This window comes from Gymnoscopelus braueri (genome assembly GCF_963280865.1).
Source record: "Gymnoscopelus braueri genome assembly, chromosome: 16".
NCBI lineage: Eukaryota > Metazoa > Chordata > Actinopteri > Myctophiformes > Myctophidae > Gymnoscopelus > Gymnoscopelus braueri.
Genome location: NC_137616.1, coordinates 30,433,686 through 30,450,427, shown reverse-complemented (window position 1 = coordinate 30,450,427; position 16,742 = coordinate 30,433,686). Strand labels below are relative to the sequence as shown.

Sequence of the window (16,742 nt, the reverse complement as noted above, 5' to 3'; positions counted from 1 at the left end):
TTTGATTCTCCACATACTTCAAAACAGTGTAGGTTCTCCTATATATATATATAAGTTATAAGTTAGTTATATGTTTCCAGCTGTTTAGAATTCCATATGAATATGAGATTAAGTTGTTGGTCTTTAAAAAAAGAAAGGCTGGAGGGACTTTCACATTGGGTGCCAAAAACGTATATATACGTTTTTGCAAATACACCCTCTGAGTGCCAAAAACGTATATTACATAAAAATATGATTTTCTTTTTTTTTACAATGTATTTTTGACTATTTTCAACTGGCTGCAACTATGGAACGGATTACCGAATGTTTACGGTGATCACTGAAAATATTTTGTGACCACTTGAAAAAGGTTCAAAAATTGTAAAAAATCCCCAAGTGTTAAAGGCAACATACTTGGTGTATAATAAAAATGAGTCATCTTCATAAAATTAGTCATCTTAATCAGTTTTATTCTTCCTCTGAAAGAGAGCTGTAGTGAAGGCCAACTAACCAAGTCTGTTTTAAGTTAATTGGTTATAATCTTCATTTTGTCTTGATAACCAACACCCTTCTAATTGGCGATAACGTTATTCCTAAGTACTTAAAACGTATAATAAATGTCTTTGTTTTTAATATCTCTCATGCTATTTTACTGCCTCTGTTTTATTGTATTTTATTACGTTGTGCTTTTATTCTGTAAAGCACTTTGCAAACCCCGTTTCGGAAAGGTGCCATTAAAATAAAATATATATATCTGTGTGCATGTGTCTCACCCCAGACTTCATGTCCTTGAGTGTGTGTGTGAGGATGATGTTGAACACAGCATGGGATCTGCTGCTCTCTTCGTTCATGTTGGTGGCTGCCACGGTCCGAGACTTATTCCCCTCCGACATCAGAGACTCGATATCCTGTTGGGCATATGTGGCATTATATGTAAAGTAGAGAACATCACTGATGACAAAAACATAATAACAAACAAATGAAAACGAATGAATATAAACTATTTAACTCATAGCTATTATTATGGATAATTATTAAATTGATCTTATATATAGCATTCTTCCAAAATAAGAGTGATACCTTATAGTTGGCCACAGCTAGTCGTGACAGGCCATCAACATATGGCCCCATTACTTTGTGTTCTCTCACTCTCAGAGCCTGTCGACTCCTGGACGGAGGGAAGGGAAGGGAAGAGACAGAGAGAGAGAGAGAGAGACAGAGACAGAGACAGAGACAGAGACAGAGACAGAGACAGAGACAGAGACAGGGAGAGAGAGACAGACAGAGAGAGAGATAGAGAATGGTTTTATTTTTTATGTTTTACTCAACTAACTCTATTCTCAATTAAACCCATTTAAATTTAATTGCATTCCAGTATGATTCCGAGGGTGTGAAACAAAGAGTTGTGTTCCTAACTGCAGCCATTTTCAAGGTATAACTGAACCTCAGCTGTATACAGGTATTTATTGTGAGTATCTATGGAAAGAGACTTTGGAGAGGAGAGCATTTTCAGTTACCAGCAGGTGAAGTTCCTGTGACGTCACCATTCATCCATACAAGACATAGGCAATTAGAATGATAATACACACAGGGCAGTGGACAGACAGGAAGCTGAGGGCTGAGAATGGGAAAGACGTGCAACACAGGTCTCCAGCCTGAATCGATCAGGGGATGTTGTGATCATGTGGTCAGCTACCAACACGCACCGCACACTGGTACATTTACATATTTCATTAACACATCGACCGCCAGAGGTTAATCTCATAATGTACTCACCAGTGCCAAGGTGTTTTTGTTGTTTTTTTGTTTTTTTCATGTCGCCATAGATCTTGTTAAAATCCTTAAGATTGAGCTCTACACGGTCTGTTTACATCCGCGAGATCTCCCTGTATCTCCCAGTGAAGATCGCGTGTCAAACGGGGTATCCATGTTGTAGTTAGAGCGGATTACGTTAAACAGTGAAATGCGAGGAGAAAAAACTACAGGAAGAGAATTGAGTTTCAGTTTCGTCTGTAGAATGGGAGCGGGCGTGATCGTCAAAACCGGATCCCAAATAATTCTATTTCCGGTCATCAAACCGGAAACGGAAGTGGATCAAAAAAATTCCGAAAGTGCACCCGGACCGCGCATGCGCGAAAAGACCGCAGCCCGTAGGGCTACGGTCTTAACAGTTGGATTTAACGGACCGTAGGACTACGTTCTTGGCGGTTAATGTGTTAACGGCTTGATATATTTCTTTGCACGTGGCGTCATGCAACTAAGTATAAATCCGGCTTTAGTTTGAACCTGCTGTAAGACGGATTGCCGAATCACTCACCCTTTGGGATCGAGGAGGTCTCGGACCTTCTCGTTGTAGATCTCCATGTAAGACACCTCCACGGTGAAGCTCTCTCCCTCCCCCACCGCCTTTTGTATCCTGCTGAACAGCGAGCTGCACAGCCGAGGGCTCAATCCAGGCTGCTCCACCGACCCCATCATAGTGTATGACTTACCAGAACCTGAGGAGAACCACACAGAAAGCATCAACCATGGACCGAACCAAAGAAAAACTATCAATCAAGGTTAACCTACAGAATATTAGAACTAGGAGTGAAACTGTTAATCGAATAGTCGATTCATCACTGAACAGAAAATTTATCAAATGTTTTTGTAAAAACATTAATCATCGGTTTTGTAGTACACATATGTGCCATTTACAACTTCACAAGGAAAAGTCATTTAAATTAGATTAATACAAATAAAAAATGTTTGATCGACTTGAACTATTAATGAATTATGAACATAATAGTTGCAGCCGTAATTAGCATACTACTACATGTTTTTCTGAGCATACAGAACTAATCATATATAAAGGCCACAACGGTTACATAATGAGGTATGAGTATGGTGTTTTTTTGGTGCTTTATTTTATCGCACTGCTTCCCAGGCCTGCAAGCCAAACAAATATGGATGACTTTTGTCCATTATTTTAAACATACAGACATGTGAACCAACAACATTGAACCAAAAGACAATTAAGCCTAAACAAAAGTCAGAATTAAGGTACAATGACTGTACATGTATTACTTACTAATCTTCTTTGTGATACAGGGCACCCGGAAGGGAGAGTTCTGTTACTAAAAACAAATCTGAATGTCATGTCACCTGTCTGTCCATACGCAAAGATGCAGGCATTGTAGCCCATGAAAGCATTGTCCAGCAGGCTCTCTCCAAGGCACTGGAACACAAGATCTTGACCTGCCAAAAACAACAGAAATGCCCATAGGCCACATAAAGTACATGAACAAAGTATTGTACAGGCAGGACTGGAAGCCCCCTAGTGGCTTATAGAGCAAACTACCACAACAGGAAGGAGAGACAAGGGCATCAGCAAACACATAAACATTTCACAAGGTTACAGGATCAGGGTCCTGGGCAGTCAATCACAACAAACAGCTATTTTCACAGTCAAAAGACTCCTATGTAGCAGTGTTGTTGGCCAGATAAACTGTCATTCTCCCCTGACAATTCATTTGTCCAATGTATAAATATTTTATATATAAAATAAAATAGCAGAGCTACAAGCTCACAACACGTCAACGTGTTGTGAGCTTGTAGATCTGCAATATTCGCTGCGCGAAACAATACAACACAGGTCTCTCTCACAAAGTTGTTTCAACTCCATACAATGTTCTGAATACCAGGAAACACATAGCCCTGCAGATAACATTAATGAATAACCCAACAGCCGGCAGAGTTGCTTGTGTGCTAAACACACATGATTGTACCAATAAAACAGTGTTGAAAACAAAATGCTGACACAAGCAAAATGTAGGCTACTAACCTGCAAACTTGTCTTTTTGGGATTCATCCATGGACCAAAAACAGTAGTCGTAAGCAAAAACCTGAAGACGACATATTAAAAAACATTGCTTAACATGTCAAAACAGCACACAACCAATGATGTACCATAATTCAGTCCGTACTATATAATAGTATTATATAATGACAAAAATGAACAAGAGTCAGGAAGAGATTGTACGCTAACAAACAAACTATGTTTAATTTCAATTTAACATGCTGATTCAACTTTAGATTTAACTTACCTTTGGTTGATTCCTGGCCACAGCACATGGAAAAGACATAATAACCACAATTTACTAAAATTGCACAGGGCAGATATGACAAATAACTGAAATATACATATTTAATAAAATTTTTATACCTGTAAAAATAGCAGAAATAGCCGATCTACAAGCTACTTTTTTTATATTTGAAAATGTGTGAAAATGTTTCAAAATGGAAACAATGATGACAATTATGCAAAAATAATTGCGATTATCTCAAATAATTGCGACTAGACGATTATGTAATAATTGTGACAGGCCTAATGGTCAGCAGCACTTATATATAATGCCTGTATCCAAACCACTTTTCAAGTTACAATCACCCATTCACGTACACATTCACACAGACAGTGAGGGGAACTAGGCATCAACCTGCCCATCGGGAGCAGTTAGGGGTTCACTGTCTTGCTCAAGGACACTTCCACATGAAGCCAGGAGGAGCCGGGGATTGAACCAGGAACTATACTGGATCCAAGACGGCCAACTCTACCTCAGCCTATCAGCCTATCAGCCTATCTACAGTAAGTGTCATAAGAAACAACTTACAACAACTTACCATGAGACATTTACTTTGAACCAATTCAATCCGGGAACGCATGTCATTTTAGTTTTTTTTGCCATAACCATTATTTTATACTTCGGGCTATTCAGCAGATATACAAGCTGTTGTAGATCTGCTATTTTTAGAAATAAATAATAAAATAATAAAATCGTGAACATAAATGTGCAAATCTTTGAATATATATATTTTTTAAAGCAAACATTTTTAACTCAAATCTTTGCTTCTGGGGATTTTACAAATGTCTTCTAAAAACAGTTCCCCCCCCCCCCCCCCCCAATTTATGTTGCTATATATCAGTGGTTCTTAAACTTTTTCATGTCAAGGACCACCCAAAATTATATGCATTTGTCAGTAGATTTTTTCCCCCTCAAAAATAGCAGATCTACAAGCTCATAGCAAGGCACTCGTTCTCAGGGATTCTCACGTTCCCGGATTGAATGGGCTAAATGAATTCCAAAACTACAATAAGCAACACTTGCTTATTTGATCTAGCCCAACTAAAAAGCATCACTGTAGGCAGTTAGATGCCATCATGCCAAAAGGATGTTTTGATATCCTCAAAACATAATTGATGACAAAGTACTGTTTCAGCTGTTAGTGGAAACCGGTACCGAGTAGAAGAAAGCTCATAATGCTGAATATGATCTGTCTACCAGGTTTCTGTTGTATGACAACATTGCTGTTAATAGAGGTTTAATAACATTCTGTGATTAAAGTATCATAAACAACGCCATCATATGGCCTAGTTGTTGGCAGATAGGCATCCCTAATGTGTCCATCAATATTGTAGCAATGTTTAAGTTTCATTTAGCACAACACCGAACCCCTACCTGCTGACTCGTCTTCATACTTTCAACTCATGTGCAATGGAGAAAGCTAAATGTTAGATAGAGAATGACGAAGCCGAGGGATGGCATAATCTCTGGAGAGAGACTGGACCCACATGTTCCCCCTTGGATTCAGCCTGGCCCTGGGACTGAATCCTGACAGTCCTGTCCTCTCATACCTCCACTTCACCATCTCCTTCTCAGCTTTCTTACTCTTACATTATAAAGAAAACATTAAAGCATGACTGTTGTTGTCCATAGAAAAACAGCATACTGAAGGCTACAATGTAGCAAGCAGCCCATGTCATCGTAAAGACGCCAGACATGGCTCCAGGGTCAAAGTCAGTGGAGTAAGAGAATAGACTTAAATGGATAAAAAGTCAGAAGAGTTTTAATTTCTCTGAAGCTTAAAACATGGTCTAGGACTAGGTCACTAATCCTCTTTGGCTCGCTGTGAATCAAGGGGAGAATGTAACCTTCTGTGACATTAAGAACCTTGTAACCACCACAGTGTGTCCGTGAGACAGGCCATTATTTCAACATTTCTGCAAGGGCAGAGATTCTCCACTCCATAGTAGAGCTACAACTTGTATTTTTTTATCTAGACATCAAATTAGAGATTGATTTAGACCTGCTGAGACACCATGTGAATACAAATGAAATTACTTCCTGGGGGGGGGGGGGGGAATAACAATAATATGAGCCCCAGAAAATAGAGTTGAGGAACACAGTGCAAGATCATGTTCAGAACAGTCCACCATGTCTCAAGTGTGTCCCAAGACAGACCAATATTCTACACATCTGATGCCAGCTATACTTTCAATTCAAGCAAGAGGGTGTGCAATTTCATTATCATATAATTAACTTTTCTTCATCATATAATACTGCAGTGTGATCTCATGGTATTCTCATAATCACCCACACTGACTAAAAGCATTCCTGCAAGAAAGGAAAGACTCCATCATGTTGCCACCATCATTATTTTATAACTAGACTCTCCTTCTCTATGGCCCATGAAGTGAACAAACAAAAACCAAGACAAAACAAAAACAAGTCAATAATTCAGATGTGACACATCCTCACAACACACACTCATCATGTCTAGTGATATTTGAGTGACATGGTGAGTTAACCACTAACCCTAGCTTCCCTATTGTGGGCATGTCATAATAGGTGAACATCTGCCGAAAATAGCAGATCTACAAGGTCAAGTGTTGCGTCACACTTTATGTTGTGATGCAACATGTGGCAGTGTGTGTGACACCACGCGTTTGGATTGTGACCCGTAAGTTTGTAGATCAGCTATGTTCGGTGAAGAGATGTGGTGTAGAGGTAAACATTTTGAGTATAGAACCCTTTGGAACTCCGTTCAACGCAGTATACAGTATAGGGTTTAAGTGTAATGTAATGTAAAGACTGCCATCTGTGCCAACTTTGCCATCTGATCAAGGACACATAGCAACAAGTTCCAAGAGGTGCTGAAGATTAGCTAACTAAGATTAGCTCAAAACTGCCATGTCACAAAACAGACGGCTGTTTACAAATTACTTATGTGCTGTACACCAGTATCTGACAGGATACTGCATGATTACAATGTCACTGGTTTGATTCAGACTAGAACGTGTTGCAAGTTTTCTGCCTTCAGTGTCCTTTCTGAATCTAAAAAACCTGCAACAAAAAATATTGAATAAAAAATAAATTGCCCTTGCGGTTGTTATGGTGAAAATATACATTGGCATCCCAATGAAACTTCACTAGTATCACATTCTGTCTTCCACGGTACACAAAACATACAGTCTGCACTCATGCAACAAGCAATTTTGGGTAAAAAAAATATTTCAAATTTAGACCTGACCAAACACAGCCCTTATGGAACAAGGCCTCACTGTGTACAACTTGGCGCCTATATGTCCATGAAAGAGCAACATTAAGCCCTCTCTCTCCTGTCCTGTCCTGGGCTGGTTAGCTAGGACATTCCTGAGATAACTGGCAGAGCCTCACAGCTCCAAGGAGTCACTAGTGGAGTGTGATGAGGGAGGGACTCAGGGAGGAGTATGGTGGGCAGGCCAGTTTACCATGCAAGTCTGTCTGTATGAACAACAACACATAAGCTATGGCCAATTGGAGGTATAAACCTGGCCTACACTTCAATAAGTTGCAAATACACATTACATAATTATATTAAATTTTGGGGATGGAGGGTGTACAGTACATATCACAAGACGCTAAGTCGTTGCAGCCAGTAGTATATGAAAACAAACATTTCTGCTATAATGGACAGCACACTGACAGGAACCAGGAAAAGGAAGGATACAGCAGAGGAACGACATGCAACACACGTCAGGCTGGATTCAAAACCAGATCCCTACCGATTAAAAGTTTCACAACTGCCCCTGCCATTTTGTCTGTTAACATAACAAGTCAAAGAGCCATAATATAATTTCTGAATTTTGCTGAGCTTCATTCAGTGCTTAATTGTTGTCAATCTTGTCAGCCAACAAGCTGGCAAAGCAAAAACGCCGTAGAAGGACTGAGTAATCAAATAAGGCCCCCTCACAAAAACAACAAACCCACGTTTAGAGACCACAGATTGAACTTGCAAGTTGCATGTATGGTGAGCCACTAGACAACATGGCAACCTATTAAGCTAGTGACTGACCCTTTCCATCCAATACGTTATTCACAACATGATTAAAGTTTTAATCACTCTAGACACTTTGTTGTACGGCAAATAGCGAAAATAGCCCATCTTGTTCTACGTTCAGGGTTAATGTCACCACCTATGTCAAAAGCTAGGAACATAAGTGAGATGGAGCACCCATAACATGTTTACATATTATGTGCTTATTCAGGCAAAATTCCCCCCCCCCCTTCAGTAATTACACCTAAAAGTAGTCTGCCTCATTTTGGCAGTTATCCATCTGTCTATTTGCATTTCCTTCTTCTGTCTGCATGACCGTCTTAGAGAAAATGAATCCTGGAGCCTGTAAAACCTGTTCACACTGAGCCCCACAAGGGAACATACCACGGCTGAACACTTACTGTACAGTAAGCAAGTTAGGGCAGAATACACACCCCAATGTAACGTATACATACTGTACTACACACACAGTTCAGAAGCCACCCACACATACTACAGAATGCCAAGGCAGACTCTAGCTAAATTACACTGGGGGGGGTGGTAAAATAGTGAAATGTGAGATCCTCTGTTGAACAAAGGCAGGGATTCATTTCCTGGCTAAAGGAGTTTGACCTAAAGGATGCCTGCTGAATCAGGCCACCTGAGCAGGAGCCAAACCCTCTTGGGAGCTTCTTCTACACAGTCAAATGCAGGGCCCAGTTGTTCAGAAGCAATTTGATAGGATTTCAGCTATCGGATTGGATCCAATCTTGAAAATGGGTTGTTCAAAAGACAGAAGGGATTCTGGAAGTGGATTAGATCAAGCAATCCAGTCTTGGTTTTGAACTGGATCAAACCCTCAGTATGTTGTTCAAAATTGTTTTAGTAGGATTGTGATGCTACCTTGATCCAACAATTCAGGATTATCCGTATCCCAGCAAAAGGGTGGATTCCCGGGTGGATTCCAGAAAGAAAACGTAATAAAACTTTTTGTTATTTAATATCCAAGTTCAAAATAACCACAACGTATTTGTGAATAATGTATATTGTTGTTATCTATTTGTTGTGGGTCAGACAAGGGGTCTTACTGTTTAAAAAAAAAAGGAAAAAAAAGGGACATTTGTATTGTTTTATTGTGCTGATTGCTGTCTCTTGAAATAAAAACGTTTGGTTACGAACGTAACCCCTGTTCTGTATGGGAGAGCGCCCCCTGGCGTTCTGTGATCACGCCAGGGGGCGCTCTCCCATAAGTGAATATTGAAGCGAGTAATATGATAAAAGAACTTAAAGGACAACTTTGTTTTTTTACAACCAAGGTTTCTGTTTTAGATTGTAATTAAAGTAAATAAAAGATGTGTGTTCAACTTTTTTTAATTTACTGCTTTCTATAGTTTTAGCAATTTTCGCGATCTTTTTACAGTGGGTGGGGGCATTCTGTCCGGTGGCTAAATATGTATTTTTTTACACAATAACTCGGCGTTTTCTTTATTATTATTTACAGTAGCTCTTCTAGCCCCCAATAACTCACATCTGGCCATCAAAGACTACAGGACCTTTTTTATTGTGTAAAAAAGGCATATTTAGCCACCGGACAGAATGCCCCCGCCCACTGTAAAACAGATCGAGAAAATTGCTAAAACTATAGAAAGCAGTAAATGAAAAAAAAAATCAAAAAAAAATCTTTTATTTACTTTAAAAAAGTTAAAATATAAACCTTGGTTGTAAAAACCCAAAGTTGTCCTTTAGAATGACCCCATGCTGGTTATTCTACATGTTGTTTTTTTCATATAGCCTACACTGTGATGTGTAGCCCCATTAGATCACTGGTAATCTGAATTTGGTCATCGTGAAGAGTTTGTATCTGGATCAAGGTGAGAATCAGAATCAGAATCAGTTTTATTGTCACATCACAGGTTTACAAGGTAAAGAAGTGGGTGAAATTCGTTTTTGTACATCGTTCCCATCGCAACGTTAATTTCCATAGAAAGAAGAGGGGGGGGGGGAGAAGAAGAGGGGTGGGGGGCAAGTGGGAAGGAGATCAAAACAAGAGAGCAACAGAAGGCCAGACAAGTTATCTACATATTTACAAAGTACCTGAGATAATAAAAAACTAAGGTGCCTGAGCATAGCAGCAATGTATGTATACTGTGCATGTTATACTTATACTGTGCATGATATACATATGGACGTTAAGGTGCTTAGAGAAAAAAAGAGCACAATAAAAAAAACAAAAAAGTCAGTGCGTTATACATGGGATTAAGGTGCAAAAGGTCAGTGCGTGTCCACCTAGGGTGGACTGACCCTAGTATAATCCGCAAGTAGCTCCATGAGGGAGTGCAACAAAAAAGTCATTTGTACCTGGTGTAGTCCACAGGTGTGTCCGAGGGGGGAGCTACGTCCAAGTCATTGTCCCTGGTATAATCTACAGGTGTGTTCAGGAAGAGCCAGAAAAGTTTTTGCACCGCCTGCTGTCAGGCTGCTGAACAAGGCTTATGCCTCATTCAGCATCCTGACAGCAGCCGGACCAAAACTGGACCAGTACCTGGTGGTGGAACTCTTGATACTGCGGTAGAGCCCCTTGCCCGGTCGCGGTCGTTGTAGGGGTTTGAACAGTCTGTGACTTGGGTGGTGCTTGTCCTTGATGATGCGCTTGGCTTTGACCACGCACCGCTTTTTGTACAGTTCCTGGAGCGCTGGGAGCTCGATTCCCATTATCCGCTCTGCCGATCGCACTACTCGCTGTAGGCTGATCTTTTCTCGGGCAGTGCAGTTCCCGTACCAGGCCGTGACACAACCTGTTAGGATGCCTTCAACAGAACTGTTGTAATACAGCCTGAGGATGCGACGTCCTACTCCGAGCTTCTTCAGGCGGCGGAGCCAGTACAGTCGCTGCTGAGCCTTTTTCCTCACGTGTGTGGTGTGCGTCTCCCATTTGAGGTCCTCCTCGATGTGTACTCCGAGGAACTTGAACTCGCTGACCCTTTCCACTGCAGCACCGTCGATGAGGATGGGCGCATGGTCTCTCCGCGGCCTCCTGAAGTCCACGATCAGTTCTTTGGTCTTGTCGACGTTAAGAGAGAGGTTGTTCTCCCGGCACCAGCGCGCTAGTGAGTTGATCTCCTCTCTATAGTCAGACTCGTCGTTGTTGACGATTCGGCCTATCACTGTCGTGTCGTCCGCGTACTTTATGATGGTGTTGGAGACATGTGTGGCTATGCAGTCATACGTGTACAGGGAGTAGAGGAGAGGGCTCAGCACGCATCCCTGGGGTGCTCCGGTGTTGAGGGTCAGGGGGTCGGATGTGATGCTGCCCATTCTCACCACCTGATGTCCTGTATCCAGTCGCACATGCTTGGGTGTAGCCCTAGGTCTCTGAGCTTTTTGTCAAGTATTGTTGGGACAATGGTGTTGAATGCTGAGCTGTAGTCCACGAACAGCATACGTACATATTTGTCCTTCAGCAGCTTGTTGTCCATGTGCGAGAGGACGGTGTGGAGAGCCATGGCAATAGCGTCGTCGGTGGATCTGTTTTTGCGGTATGCATACTGCCACGGATCCAGCGAGGCAGGTAGCGTGGAGCTGATGTATTCCCTCACCAGTTTCTCGAAGCACTTGCTGACGATCGGGGTGAGAGCGACAGGTCTCCAGTCGTTCAGGCATGTCACTTTGGCCTTTTTGGGAATGGGCACAATGGTTGACATTTTGAACCCTGCAGGGACCACAGCCTGGGAGAGGGAGAGGTTAAAGATGTCAGCGAAGACACCCGCCAGCTGGTCTGCACATGCCTTAAGGACCCGGCCTGGAATCCCATCAGGTCCGGCTGCCTTGTGGATGTTGACTCGTGCGAAGGCTGTACGCACTTCTCTCTCCGAGATGGTTAGAGGGTTCTCCTCTGCTGGTGCTGCTGATGGCCCCGCTTGGCTGCCGCGGTTGGGGCTGATCTCAAACCGGCCGTAGAAAGTGTTCAGTTCGTTGGGGAGGGAGGCAGGCGGGTTCACCTCGCTTCTGGTTCTTGTTTTGCAGTCTGTCAGGGTGTGTACCGCCTGCCATGTGCTCCTGATGTCGCCATTGCTGAGTTTGTCTTGCATCTTTTTTGTGTAGGCCTTTTTCGCCTTCCTGATGGCGCTGTTTAGGGCCGCGTGCGTCGTGTTGCGCGTTTCCACGTCGCCAGATTTGAAACCAGCATCCCGTTCATGCAGATGTGCACGTACTCCGCTGTCCATCCATGGTTTCTGATTGGGATAGATCCGAACTGTCTTTTTGGGGACTATGTCATCTATGCACTTACTGATAAAGCCAGTGACTGAGTCTGAGAGTTCGTTGATGTTATTCCCAGCGGCGTTCTTAAACATCCCCCAGTCAGTCTGGTAGAAGCAGGATTGTAGCATAGCGTCTGTGTCCTCAGACCAGATTCGGATTTCCTTCTCAACGACCGGCTCCCTTTTTAGCCTCTGTTTGTAGGCAGGTAGCAGCTGGATGGCGTAGTGGTCAGAGCTTCCTAGCGGTGGGCGGCGGAGAGCTTTGTATCCATCCTTGAAGGGCGTGTAGCAGTGGTCAAGAATATTGTCACCACGGGTACTGCAGGTGACATGCTGGTGACCCAATCCAATGTTGATTTGAAGAACTGGCACAAAAGTAAGATACCTTAAGATACCTGACCTTGATAGATACCTGACCCTGGATAGAAAAACATGGAATTCCAAAGCCAAGGGTCCATTATTTTACGAGTTAAATGAACACTGGATGTTGCAGTGTACCTGGCCTCCTCTGTGTTGTAGGCCAGCCTCTCAGTACCTGGCTAACTGCTACAGTAGGAGCAGACAGAGGGACGTTGTCACCACCAGTCAAGATCAGGGACATTGGCATATGCCCACTCACACATACTACACTACATACCTACTTTAAAATATACTGTGTATGATCAGATTGCTTAACCACTTGAACCCTAGCATTCCTGTTCCGGGGCACACATTTGGCAAAAAAAAACAGATCTACAAGCTCACAACACTTCGCAATGCGATGCGTTGAAAATCAGCTATTTTCGGCGAAGATATTTAGTGTTGAGTGAAAACAGGAAAAGTGGCTATTACAGTACAGAGCCCTGGGGGACTCCGGTCAACTAATTACAGGGTTTAAGTGGTTAAAAAAAGGCTTGCATAAATTCTGAGAAGCCATGACAACTACATTACCATGCAATGCATTTACAATGCCTTTCATTTCTTGCAATTCATTGCACATTTTAATAGATTTTATGTAACAGGCATGGAGTGCTGACTCTAATTGCGATACTACTGCTGTTTTAACTTCTAGACTGACTACCTGAGCAGGAATGAGCAGGAACAGACACACCCTTTGTAAAGAAAGACATGGCGCAAGAAGCAGAGGAGGGAGGAGAAGGAAAACAGCTGGGAGGCAGAGTGAAAGTTAGGGTGTGGATGAAGGAGAAGAAGTGAGGTTTGGATTTGAGCCTTCTTCATGCTAGCTGCTGGTCACTGAGACCGGCTGGGTAGAATCCACACCCACTGTGTCGCAGTGTTCTGTTTAAACCTCGAAGAGAATAATATAGAAAAGTTTGCGCTCTTGCCTCATGGCTTACCAGGGAGTGGACCAGGTGCGAGAAGCCAGCATAACAGTCCAATGTAATGAGAAAAAGGCCAGTGTGTCAGTGTGCTGGCTTTTTCTGATTACATTAACCTTGAACAATCCATTCACACATAGACTCATGCAAAGGAACGTACAGTACAAACAAACATAAAAGCGAAGGGAATGATTTCAAGGTGTCTACTTTACATTAACAAGCTGTATGCAATCATGTTGGTCAGGGACTTCAGGTGGAAATTAGGTTATCACTAAACTTGATGCAATATCTTATAGCTAGGGTCCTGGGAGTAAAATAACCATAGCTTTTGAAGATTAAGAAGAGCAATATAATGATATAATTCACTGTGGTCCTGCTTAAAAGGGTAGCACAGCATGAACACTGGTTGACATTCATTTCCTAGTGGGACCAATTATAAAGTGCACCCCAGGGACTGCATGGCTAAACACAACATAAATGAATATATCTGCTAAGCACAAAACTCCCCTAAGCTCCAATCTTTCCATTTACCATTTTATATGAAACCTTTTACACAAAATGTTTTGTCAAGCCAAGTGCTTGATAACCCACTGCAAAACACAAAACTACAGCCACAAATAAGCTGAAAAACAAAGACTTTGCAAGAGTAAACAAACAAACAAACAACCCAGGAATTCAAACCTGCGGTCCTACCTGGGGTCTCCTTTGTTTAGGTTGATGCTGGCTGGATGCAGCACTGTCTGGTTCCCCTCCATCTCGACCACACATTTTGTCTTCAGGTCCTTCTCTGATGGGGGAAACAACAGCCCAGGATTTTTTTTTAATTAAAAATATGAAGTCTGTAGCAAACGATAATTATGGGATCGCTGACTTCTAATATAAACCAGACAACAGTAGAGAGAAACTAAATGCTTAAACTAATAGTTTTGGCGTCCTAGACAAAAAGTGGAAACTTGAATAATTGAATAGCACTTGCATACTTATTCAAATGGGTATGCAGTACAGGAAGTGAGTTTTCAAACTGCATTGTTCAGTCAACTATATAATGTATTATGTATGGTCACTTTAACTTCCGAAAGTGGTCATGCAGACATGCACAGCTCTCATCAAAACAGGTGGCATATACCGCCTGTGCGCCAGTTCCCTGTTTCATAACACGGAGCTGCAGGAAACAATTTTGTTGTTGCTGAATCATTCGTGCCTGGCCTGTACAAACATACAGATCCACTTCTCTCCCAACCAAACCTCTCACTAATAGGAAGACTCAAGAGCAAGGTCAGACCTTCACTAATGTTCTGTTCCACATTCCCATCTAAACGGGAAATTAAGGAAGTGGCTGCATTGGAAGACATCCAGTCACTTACATGCACAGTGGGAATTCTCTCAATAAAAGCAGGTTTTAAACTCACTATTGTTTACACCTGCATCTGACCTGTTTAAAGTGGTATACCATGTCACTGTGCATGCATAATGCTTATTTTCTGAGAGTGATGTCACTGACTATTCCATGTTCATACTTGCATTCACACATGCTCCTGCCAAGTGACTTTTCCACAGTGATGTAAAAGGAAACATTTCAGGACCAGGGCCAAACCTACTAAATAGCCTACAAATGAAGAAGCTAAAACTTAGACCATTGGTTCGGGGACCCCCCCATGGGTCCTTGGGGGGGTTCCAGGGGGTCCCCAGCAAAAGTAGTTAACGTAGCATCACAATCATTTTAACCACTATGTTGGCTATTCAAAAATAGCAGATATAAAAGCTGTGAGCTTGTACTGTATCTGCCATTTTAGAATTATTTTTGAAAAATATAGAAAATGTTTGGATACTTTTGAATAATTTTGAATAGTTTTTAAACTTTTAAACATTAATCTTCTCTTCTGGGGGGGGGGGGGGGGGTCCCTGGCACAAAACATTTTCAGATTGATATATCAATTTGGGGGTCCTTGGCACCAAAAAGTTTGAGAATCACTGAGACAGACAAACGAGCAGTACAGCAGCATCTGTGCGTTCAGCGTTTGGTAGAAGTAGAACCATAGAGTTAAAAGGTAGAACACACACGTAAGAATCAGTGGCTGGAACTGGAAGGATCAGCTCGTGAAACGAATAATAAATGACTGTCACAAGGTCTCTGTCATGTTACTCACCTCTCCTATTCATTGGTCGGACCCGAACTGCGACCTTTACATTGGAGTCGTTCAGGCTGCTGTCATCCATAGCGCCGCCGGCTGATGATCTAAAATGAATGAACTTGGGTTGTTTTAAAGCATGTAAGATGTGACCGATATTATTGTCTATTGTGTAGAAACTGTGACGAAATGATTTGTTTTAGCCCTCTCATTTTACCAGCTCATTCTTCTCACATTACTATTTTGAACAACAAGCCACTCCTCCATTATGTGAGAGAGACACAACACAAGTGTCCCTATAAATAAACCCAATAATAAGACAACGAAACAGAGCCAGATCGGCACCCTGACAGCGACAGCTTTAGGAATGTTCATGTGATCTTGTTGTAGTTTATATCTAATCATAATAAAAGGCAGGGTGAAAACTGACCAGTGCGAGACGAGTGCGCAGCTATTTCCCCGTCCTCCCTCCTGAGTCCTGTCCCACAGCACTCCAGCAAGCTTCCTACAGCCGGGGTCCGATATCCACCCAGCCACCTTGACGTACAAACCACGATCACCAGACGCTACAACACAACACACACGCATGCGATCGGGTTCCACATGGGTTCACGTTATATTATCACTACACTAGACTCAGTATCGTGCAGTTATAATGCGCGTTTTGATGCCGCTGAATGTCAAAACTTACTGTACGTGACGATCGGACTGGTTTTTAGTTCATTCTTTTCTCAGGTCAGATATTCTTCCACCTGTTGCATTTCCTGAAGCTACCCGTAGAGATCAGTCATGTCAACTTGGAGCTGCTAAGGGGATTAGTGTGTGGTTGGGACGCCGTAGTACGTCGGTGTCGCGCGAGGGGGAGAAAAACAGATCTACAAGCTAACGACGCGGCGACTAGGGGTGAATAACGGACGGAGTGGTGTCGATCCACAGGCTTT

General features: G+C 42.3%; 1 protein-coding gene across 1 annotated transcript in view; it reads right to left on the bottom strand.

Moving 5' to 3' along the window:
- The window catches only part of LOC308103543 (kinesin-like protein KIF13B), a 42,252-nt gene extending 25,630 nt beyond the window's left edge, over window positions 1-16,622 (bottom strand). Inside the window, 10 exon segments of the mRNA XM_080453559.1 lie at window positions 753-887; window positions 1,060-1,147; window positions 2,297-2,477; window positions 3,124-3,216; window positions 3,803-3,863; window positions 4,065-4,077; window positions 14,366-14,459; window positions 15,820-15,908; window positions 16,232-16,367; window positions 16,493-16,622. Coding sequence (XP_080309685.1) covers window positions 753-887; window positions 1,060-1,147; window positions 2,297-2,477; window positions 3,124-3,216; window positions 3,803-3,863; window positions 4,065-4,077; window positions 14,366-14,459; window positions 15,820-15,889 — 735 coding nt within the window. The 5' untranslated portion in view covers window positions 15,890-15,908; window positions 16,232-16,367; window positions 16,493-16,622.
- Between the last annotated feature and the right edge of the window lie 120 nt (window positions 16,623-16,742).